At 40.3% G+C, this 10,917-nt stretch overlaps 1 protein-coding gene across 1 annotated transcript; it reads left to right on the plus strand.

Annotated features, from left to right (window-relative positions):
- The first annotated feature begins 6,324 nt into the window (after positions 1-6,324).
- Positions 6,325-10,673, plus strand: LOC121138332 (zinc finger and SCAN domain containing protein 4D-like). The gene is made up of 3 exons (XM_040741057.1): positions 6,325-6,720; positions 9,327-9,486; positions 9,574-10,673. Exons 1-3 carry the CDS (start codon positions 6,325-6,327, stop codon positions 10,551-10,553), a joined length of 1,536 nt encoding a protein of 511 aa, XP_040596991.1. The 3' UTR covers positions 10,554-10,673.
- Positions 10,674-10,917: the final 244 nt, after the last annotated feature.

The raw sequence follows: 10,917 nt of genomic DNA on the forward strand, positions 1-10,917 counted from the left end.
TGGAATTTGACAGCATTGAAGCAATCCAGAAGTTACATGTCACATCTTCAATATCTAGATGCTGTTAAGCTGGGTTACACTAAGCCTGAAACCCAGCTGTCCTCTGCCAAGCAAGGTTCAGCCTGATTTGTGGCAATTACTCCTGAGCCTGTCATGGATGACTGTCAGAGCCTTTGGTTTTACAGGGAACAGGTATAAGCCTTCTCTCCTATGTGAACCCTCTCATCTGCTAGCAGATTATTTTTATGGCTGAAAGGACTTCCACATGTACTACATGTTTTTCGTGTGTATGAAGGATTGCACTTTCAGGTATGAGTGATTAGAGAAGCCCTTTTGATACCTGGTACAGAAAAATCACCTCTTCTTCTTTTGTCTTCTGGTGGTCTAAAAGGCTAGAGGGATATTTGAAGGTTTGGGAAATTCCTCACAGTTGTATGTCTTAGATTCTCTGTGGAGTCCCTCTCAGTAACTCTCACATGTGGAGTTCATCTCATGAATCTGGCAGTCTTCAGTCTGCTCTTGCCTGGACATTTTCTCTGGTTCTACCTCCTCTATTGGAACATCTTCAGAAGAAGATGCCATCTGAGACTATCCATGGAACCTGGAGTTGACTTGACTTGATTTTCTGTAATCCTGAGAGATTTTATGAGAAATACCTCCCTCCTCAGGCTCAGGACCTTTATCACCTAGAATAATAAAAATGGAGTCTATATCGTTTCCAGGACTCTGACCACCACCATTTACTTTATTAAGTTTCAAGTGATTGTTGTAGCCATCTTCACTGTTATCATGTTTGAGAAAATAAGACAGTCTGTGAAAATGTTCCCAAGACAGCTTCCGCACCAAAAACCCCTCCTCTGTGGTACCTGACAATCACCGGGTCCCAACGAAAAAGGCTTGTAGGATTTGCAAGTGTGTTCTAGCAATCTCTTGTGTTGATGATGTTGCTGAATGCTGTTCTTTCAGAAGGTTGATGACTTCTTTTACGGATATGTTCTCAAAAAAGTGGGCTTCCTATCCCTGCATGGACACAGGAACCTGTAAACAGAGCCATATAATAGTTACCAGTGAATCTGCCATCCAAATGATTACATGGGATCATTGGTTATCTCATTTGTTAAATTCCATTTATAATGCTGTTACCCTGTTATTCACAATTTATGTTGCCTAAGTAACTACTCAGTATATATTCATTAGTGTTGCATCTCTGTTCCCAAGAAAAAAGTAAAGTTATGTTTTTATTTTTCTATAATGTCTGTCAAGAACATTGTCTCAGAAAAAGGGTGGGAGGTGTCCAGCACTTTTCTGAAGCACAACATAGAAAAGACATGCTAGACAGGAACCACATCTGTGAGCAGTGAGGTGTTTTATTTTGAAAATATATGATTTTTGAGAGACATAATGTGAGAGTTTCATCCTGGGCAGTAATTAAACTGTGGATGGACAAGTGAGGGCATTTTCCTGTCTCCTTTTTGTACATTTATTACTTTTGTGGTGTTTGATTGTTTTTGCAAATGAATTCCTTGTAGTCTAGTCTGTTCACATAGCCACTAATTAATTGTGAATTACTTAGTAATACAGTATGATAGCTTATCCCCTAAGATTGTGGTCTTATGTTAAAATGTGTTTAACCACAAGAGAAAAGACAGAACTCAAGATACTATCATATTCTAAAGAATCCTAGAAGATCAAAAACCAAAATTCCTGAAGTCTGTCTTTAAAATCCACATCCAAAAACATCTTCAGTGTTGAATCCTCAAGCTGAAAAGTTCTCCTGAGAGAATAAAAAGTGTCGTATGATAGGGAAAGAATTAAAAATGCTGCAAATGGATTAGCCAAAATGTACAACTGTGTTTTCATCTTCAGTAGAAAAAAGGTGCCTCATGAGGCCTGGCTTTGGTGACTGCTATCATTAGTGGGAAGAGGCAAGAGGATATCTCTGAGTGAAAGTCAGCCTGGTTTACAGAGGGAATTCCAGGACTAGAGCTGTTACCCAGAGAAGTCCTGTCTTGAAAAATTAAAAAATACTACTCCTAGTGCTACTAAAATAAAATATAAAGCCTGACTTCTCTGCATTGACATTCATTCTTGTTGATGATAATCTGGATTTTAATAAATTAAAGCAATGTTAGTCAGAAGAAGTATTCCTATGAAAATATTTGTTTGCATGAGAATAATAAACCTACCACTAACCTGGTGGGGTTGGCTCAAGCCTTTAATGCTATCACCAGCTAGGCAAGACTGAGGGATCTCAGTGAGTTCCAGGCCAGCCTGGTCCACAAAGTGTGATCCAGGACAGACAGGACTTTTACAGAGAGAAGCCCTGTTTGGAAAAAACAAAACAAAAACAAGAAACAATACAAACAAAACATACCAGTGTGTCAGTATTTACTTATTTTGTGTGTATTGCAGGGGTTACCATTCAAGCTAACCACAAATGCTTAGAAAAATCCAATGGGCTTTTATCACTTGCACACACGTTTAATCCCAACACTAAACTGAAAAACCTCAATACACCCTCCCTTTTTGAGAAAGTTGCCTCAGTGGAAAATTCCCCAAGGTCCCTTCCCCTGGACAGGGAACAAGGTCTAATTAAAAAGAACATCTGGTCCAGAGTGCTAACGCAGGAAACCGGCAGGCTGTTGAGATAAGTGTAAATCTGACCTTGTGGTTTCTCCAGGGGGAACAATCCCTATTGCTTGCCCAGATCTGCACCTGCAGTAGCTCCACTCCTTACAATACCCCTATTACTTTGCCTGCCAAAATTATGTATATAAAAAGAAAGCTGTCCTAGGGGCTGGGCGCATTCAGTTAGCCGAGCTCCTGAATCGCCCACAGATGCCTGTGTAAAAAATTAAACCTCTTGTGGTTGCATCCAACTGTATAGTTATTGAGCTCGGGACATCACCGGGGTATTCAGCCTGAAGCCCGCTTACTTCAGGTCTTTCAAAACAAACACAGCCTGGTGAATCTCTGAGTATGAGGCCAGCCTGGGTCACAGAAGCAGAAAGTCTTCAAAACATCACTGAACAGAAAAACAAACAGAAGTTTGCTTGAAGTGGTGAGTCCCCCATGCAATACCAGACTATGGAGCAGAAACACAAGACTGGAGTGTAAGGTCATCCACAATTGCTTTATGAGTTTGGGAGAAGACTAGGCTACAGGAAGACATGTTGCAACAACAAGAAATAAAGACAGAAAAAATAAGCAAAGAATAAGGTAAGGAAGTATTTACAATTTTGTGGGAATTACAGAGGTTACCATTCAGGCTAACCACAAATGCTTAGAAAAATCCAATGGGCTTTAATCCCTTGCACACACATTTAATCCCAATACAAACAAACAGGAAGACATGTTGCAACAACAAGAAATAAAGACAGAAAAAAGTAAGGTAAGGAAGGAAAAATAAGAAAGAACCACAACATATTTTCATTTTCGTCACACAGTTTTTATTCCTTCCCAGATCACAATGTTCACATCATGTCTATCATTCTGTATCCTTGCTGTTGTGAATAGGGTGGTAATGAACATAGTTCAGACTCTGACTGACTTCTGAGAACTGCTGAATACAATTTTAGATAAGTAGATCCAGAACTGGAAACTGTTTTCTGTGAATGAACTCCACATCTTATGGGGAAGAAGAGAAGAGAAGTTAATTACTAAAAGGTATTTTTGGATACAGGCTGGTCTATTTGCTACAATTTATATGTGAGGTGGATTTCACAAGGAAGTAGGGACTCAGGTCCACTAAATAGGCAAAGGAGGGGGTCTCTTAAACGGGTGAGTTAAATAATAGCAGATAGGAATTTATATTTGCCTGAGGATGGCTCACAGCATGCTCCCCTTGCTGACTTGTTTATTACTCTCTAGGTGGTCTCAGGGCATTTGATACTGCAGACATTCTTGCCTAGACAGCTCAGTGTGGGGCGATTTTTTTTTCCTATGTAAAACTCTTGGCTGGGGTTGGGGATGGTGCTTATGAGGTAGAGGCATAATGATCACTAGCTCAGCCTGAGATAGAGACATTTCCTCTTAAATATTAAAAAAATAAATTGTAGAGGTGTGTGTCTCTGTATGTCTGTGTGCGTGCATGCGTGTTTGTGTGTGTGGGGGTTCTGTGTATTATAACTGAAAACACTCACTCAAACAATGGAAACAAAATGAAAGTAAGACTAGCAGTGTAGAAGGACCAGAGGCACGGGGAGGCTGCACTGCAATTTGCATGCTGAACAAGAGTGACTCTTTCAACTGCCTGTCTAGAAAGCAGAACTTCAGGACCCCTTCCATGGAGCCTGAGGCAGCAACAAGAGAAGCCATTTCCCCATCAGTCAGGAAGAGAAACAGGCAGCTACAATCTCATCCCCAACTGGGGCCCTTACGAAAGACCCCGGAATTTCTGGTAAACACAAAACAAGGCTTCTTCAGCTCCTGCACAGGCTCCTGTTTCTCCAGATGGTATGTAACAGCCTCAAATGGATGGAGGGCTGAGGGTGGTGGAAAGCACTTCTGATGAGGCAGCTGATATTGACACGGGATACTTCAAATCCATCTGACCTTACACTGTGTATTGGGGTTAGCGACTGATTTTTAAGCACAGACCTAGGGCCTCTTATGTGGTAAGCACATGTATTCTACGGTATTCGTATCCCCTCCAGAACACATCAGAAGACAGAAAAAGCTGACTCACAGCTGAGCATTAAAGATCTTAGTAGAGTGTGTTCAAGCTGTTGCTCTTTTTTCTCACACCAGAACTCTAAAAACGAAATACTCTTTGTGCTATTGTGACAGAAAATAAAAAATAAGAACATATAGATTTAAATAAAGAGAAAAGAAAATCCCCCACAAATCGGGTAGTACAAGACATAAGTCGTCCCAAGTACACTTGTGCGAATGTTATATAATCCTGGGCCAGGTCTATATAGGGGACTCCAGAACAGTTAGGGTTACAAAGAGAGACACTGAATCAGATTAAAAAATGATAAACAGACTACTTTCCCCACTGAATCAAAGATGAATACTTTGTGGATTTTTTGTTGTTGTTGTTGTTGTTGTTTGTTTTTTGTTTTTTTATTTTTTTTTTGAGACATGGTTTCTCTGTATTCTTTTGGAGGCTGTCTTGGATCTTGCTCTGTAGACCAGGTTGGCTTCCAACTCACAGAGATTTGCCTGCCTCAGCTCCTGAGTGCTGGGATTATAGGTGTGTGCAACAAACAGCCAGCTTTCAAAGATGAATCCAATCTCAGTTCCAGCTCTTTATATCTGAAGATTACATGGAAAAAAACACATCCTAGCAAAGCATAGTAAGTCACTAGTGAAAGGGACAGTAGTACCACAGTGAGAGGTAATGTTAAGACTGAGTGGCATTCATGTCCCATAACTTCTGATCCTGTGTTCTCACATATAGCTCAATCCAAATTTGTTAATATTTCCTAATTCCAAAGATTTTTGCATCTCAAATGCTATGGTGAACAAGTTAAAATCCTTGGCAGGGGATTGAGATAGAGAGAAAGCATTTCCCAGGAGGTGTCTGAAGCACAGCACAGATAAGACAGAGACTGATCAGAGCTCATCTCTGTAGGAAGAGAGTGGCTTGTATTTTATTGGGGGGAAACATGATGTTTGGTAGATATGATATGAGAACTAGTCTGTGAATAAATAAAAATGTTGTGGCCAAATAATGTGTGTGTGTGTGTGTGTGTGTGTGTGTGTGTGTGTGTGTGTGTGCTTGCTTGCTTGCTTTTGCAGAAGGGTGTCTTGTAGCATAGTCTGCTCACAAACTCACTAAGTATAGACCTGCACTACAATCCTATGGTTTCTATCTCCACTTTTCTGGGGTTCCATATTTGCCTCAGTATTTCAGAAATCATTGCTGCCCGGTGATGTAATGTGGCTTGTCGTTCACTTCTAGTACTTTTCTCCCACAACAATTGTTCTATGGAACTTTATAATGGGGGAATTTGATCAAACTCAAAATCTGAGGATTAGCCACAATAACTTCATGATTTCTGGGGACACAGGAAACCCTGAGCTCCTGCACAGCTCGGTGTACTCTTCTGGTTAGTCTCACCATCCTTACCATCAGATTATTGTCCCTGTTGAGTCATATATTTTTCCACTTTACGTATAATCTTTATTCTGTTTTATGGATGTAAAAACTAGGATCAAGTATTTACTGAGAACTCTGAGTTGATTTTTTACTTTAATCATCCCTTCTCTTTTTAATTTATAGCTTTTACACATCTAACAACTGTTTCAACAGACCTTAAAGTCACACAACAGATAATTGCCTGACAAAGTTGCATCTTTGTGAGGATCCTCACCAGAATGGCTTCACATCTCAGAGAAAAATTTCAAACTGAGTCATCAGTAAATGAGATTGAACTAGACAATCTAGAGATTATTCCAAACCAGGTTTCTCCTGTGCAGTGGGAAGAAGATATGTCTAACTCCCAAATTTCTCATCTCAAATTTCGCCCAAATGAGAATGGCTCCTATGCAAAGCAGGAGCTTCAAACTCTGTGGGAGATGTTCACGTCCTGGCTGCAGCCAGAAAAGCAGAGCAAGGAGCAGATGATTTCTCAACTGGTCTTGGAGCAATTTCTCAAAAATGGGTGCTGCAAGAACACGTTTGCTGTTAAAGAGAAGTGGGAATCAAGTGGCAGAAACATGGGGAGATTCATGGAGGGTCTGAATGATGAGTGCTTGAAGCCTCCTGTCATGGTGAGTACCTGGGGTGAGAGATGAATGAGTTGGGAGGAGACTGTCATTGCCTTTGGTAATAAATAAGAAGAAGTTGTTGTTAGTGATATTATTTAAATTTTACTTTTGTCATTTTATTCATTTATTTTTATTAGTGTAATTGTTCACTCATTACAAAGTTGTTGCAAAGAGTATATCCAGTGCTCTAAATAAAGCAGAAACAAGTGTATCAATTGCTTGACAGTCATATTAAATTTAATTTAAATTGAGATAGAGACTGAAGGGCTTACATTTGCACAGAGCCCTTGTGGCTTTAGATGAGATGTTGTGGGTATGTGCCCTGGCTCAGACACAAAGGTGCCCAAATTGTATGAATCTTGACAATTGAGCTGGAAATCTGGCTAAAAAGTTGACACCTAGAACTTGGCTATGATTCTTAGATGTGGGAGGAAGAAACAGGAATGAAGTGGATACTTGGCTTTTCAAGTTATTTATTCCATGTCAGAAGATACCTGTCTAAATTTCTGGTGTGTCACAATGGCATAGTAGGATTTCTTTCTTTTTCCCTCCCTCCCTCCCTACCTCCCTTTCACATTCCCTTCCTCTCCTTCCTTCCTCCTTCCTTCCTTCCTTCCTTCCTTCCTTCCTTCCTTCCCTCCTTCCTGTTTTTTTTTGTTTGTTTTTTATACACAGGATTTCCCAAACGCTATGGAGCTTGTCCTGGAACTATTTCTGTAGACCAGGCTGATGTTGAACTCAATCTGAGGCATGGTTTCATATTGTTGCCCTCATTGGCCCAGTATTGTGAAGTGCTGGATTGAAGGTGTCAATAACTAAACACTGCTATTTGTTTGAATTTATTACTCTGTAACCAGGTTCACGTTTGACAGTTTGTTTTATTCTTCAGTGTGTCACACCTGAACTTTGTTTTTAATTGAGAATTTTATGATTGTAACTGAATTCCAAGTAAACTGGAACTGATGCCCAAATGATGAGTCATGTTCCTAAGAGCAGAGACAAATGGCAGTTTGTGGAATTAATGTATATGTTAGTCTAATTAATACAGGCAATAGTTTTGTTAAATACTCAATAATAAATCAACAACAAACAACAATTTAAAGCTTTCTTTTTAAGAGCATCTTTGGTAAAGTATGGCTCTCTAGGGCTAGTAGTCAATGGGACAGACAACAAATTATACCTACTGCAAATGATGCCCAGTGAACACAGCAAAGTGAAATGACAGGTAGATAGTGAGAGAACACTGACAGAATAATGGGTGGAGATAGGGGATCAGAAAGCCTCAGAGATCTGAGAATGACAATGGTTAAGAACATGAGGCTCAAAGACAGAAATAGCAATTGCCAATCTGAGGCTAGGATGCCAAAATGGCAGGTACTCCAGAATTACAGTTGAGTTTCTGAGGATTCCAGATAGAAATTAACATTTACCTCTTGTTAATCCCACTGAACAAGAATAAAGATCATTACCCATAGGTTTGATTTTTTTGTCAAATTCAGCAAGCTTTATACTCTGTTACATGGGTCTACACCCCAGAAAATAGCTTTGAGAAAAATAACAGTAAATACAGAAGAGAGAGAGAAAGGGTGGGTTTCCATAGTTTAACAAACATTAAGACTAGGGGAAACCCAGGGGTTGGGGGACTTTTTGGCTTACATAGAAATTTGACAGAACTTTTCAAAATGATTTGCCAGAACATCTTCTCAGGAAGGAGGTCAGGATATGGCCACAGTATAGGCTGCAGAACATGCAAATTTTCAGGAAATGTGTCAAGACATACTTCAATTTAAATTTTACTGACAACAGCTATGAAGTTCTTTTTGACATTATAATTCCATGGTATCTAATCTTAAGATGGAATCAGGCCAGCCTATCATTGATCACAGGGTGGAGTCTAAAGCAGCAGCTCTGTTGGAGTAGCATTGCCATGAACCAGACAATGCCTGTGGATATCCCAAGGTTCCTGGGGGCAAGTGAATGATTGAAAAAGGGAGTTACAAATTGATGAGAAACTGTGAAATTCCAGGCATAGAGACATTTTTTTAAAAGAGACAAACTTTATCAGAACAGGCAGATAAATACAATCAAGGGAATAAGAGGATCTCCAGAAATGAGAGACCACGTAGGGAATTTTACACTTTCCTTGAGACACTCCCACTCTTTCTGATTGGTCCTAAGTTGCACTGTATTCTTTTACCCAAGACATTTATTTGGTATTATTTGAAATATGTTTTTTTGAGTTATAGGGTTGGGGAAAATCCCTGGAAAAATTATCACCTGTTCTTAAAGGGGCCATTCCCTGTTTGAAGTTTGGCCTAATTTCATCTGATCCTCCTTCAATGCACTGAACAGTTGAGGAAAATATTCTGACCAAAACTCTAGGAACATAATTTTGTTACTGCCCTAGAGACAGTGACTCAACACTTGCAAACACAGTGAGAATAGTGACTTCAGGGAACAGAACCTGTAGATGCCAAGATAACATCAATAGAAATGAGGGACACACATATGAGCTAACCCATAGTCCAGGGATTCCATGCAATCAACTGAGGGCAGGTTTTCTCTCATCCACAGATTCATTGTTAATGGTCATCTGGCTTTGTTTCCAGGTTCATGTCTCCATGCAGGGACAGGAAGCCCTCTTTCCTGAGAACATGTCCTTAAAAGAAGTCATCAAGCTTTTGAAAGAACAGCAATCATTAAAAACTGCAAAACAGCAGAATGTAACAACACCCTTGCAGTTCCCACAAGACAATTTATTGGCAACAGGTGAGCAGGGAAACTGGACAGATAATGGATTTTGTAAGATGATGTTCTTTGCTGGAAACAGTTTCATATACTCTTTTATTTCCACAGGTTATGAAAACAGTGAAGATGGCCAAAACATGTTCTTGAAAGGTCATGAAACAAACAGTGTTTTTAGTAGTCCTGAAAATGTGATGTACTCCCAACTCATTATTCAGACTGGGAAGTATCCTCAGCCTGAAGAGGCAGGTGTTTCTTATGGAGTTCCTCTGGATCTCAGCAGAGCAAGTGAAGGCAGCTCCCTGTACCAGGCAGAGTCCCTTAGGGCTCCTTCCTATGAACATATCACTATGGTTGTGCAGCCAGTGTATCTCTCCTGCACATACAAGTCTGAAGACACTGAAGATGGCCACTACATTAACTTGACCACAACTAATGTAAATTGTGGTGTTAGCAATCTCAAAAATCAGAGAGATTCCCTTCTCATAATTCAGAGAGGGCAGAATCCTGAGCCTGAACAGAGAGGTGTTTCTTACGGAGTTCTCGGGGATTCTGCAAGAGCAATTTGGGGCACATCCAGGTCCCAGGCAATGTCCCTAACAACCCATTCTTCTGGACATATATCTAGGGAGATACCAGGGTACCTCTCTAGGTCAGAGCAGCCCACCTCTGAACCTGTTCCTCTTTGGAAGTGTCATAAGGGAATTTTTATATGTGAGGGTCACCAAGAAAAACTCCAGAAGGAACTCAAGCCATACAAATGTGAGGAATGTCCCAGGACCTTCGGATATCCCTGTAACCTCTCAGTCCACCAGAAAAGTCACAGGGTGGAGAAGTCATTCTTCTCTACCCATGGTCACACAGGTTTCTATGAAAGCGCAGACCTCTGTGTTCCTGAGGCCATACCCAAGCCAGAGAAGCCTTTCACATGCAGCATATGTGGAAAGTCTTTCAACCACAAGACCAATCTGCAGGCTCATGAGAGGATTCACACAGGAGAGAAGCCCTATACCTGCTCCCTGTGTAACAGTCAGTTCCGTCAGTCATCCACCTACAACCGTCACCTGAGGAATTACCACAAAAGAGACTGAACTGTTTACCTTCCTCAGCAGAGGTTTGCTGATTTACAGCCTGAGTGTGTCATCTGCACATGAAGAAGCGTGTAGTTTTTAAGGAACATTTAACCAGAGAAGATTTATCACCTTGTGGATTGTTCCTTCTTTCTGTTCTCCCATCCCATGGGCATATATGAGTGTAAAGGAGATGATTCAAATGTTAGTTTGTTTTCTGACGTTTGCCAAATGCCTAAAAGTAACTGGTGTTTTATTTCCAAATACTAAATAAATGTTTATGCTTCTGTGTTCCTTCTGTGTGTTGTTTCTGGTGTGCCTTTGTGTGGTGTGTTTTCCTGGGTCACTCTATTATTACACAATTTGTGACAATGCTTCTCTTACT

The sequence above is a fragment of the Mesocricetus auratus genome, unplaced genomic scaffold, assembly GCF_017639785.1.
Source record: "Mesocricetus auratus isolate SY011 unplaced genomic scaffold, BCM_Maur_2.0 contig_13391_pilon_obj, whole genome shotgun sequence".
Classification (NCBI taxonomy): domain Eukaryota; kingdom Metazoa; phylum Chordata; class Mammalia; order Rodentia; family Cricetidae; genus Mesocricetus; species Mesocricetus auratus.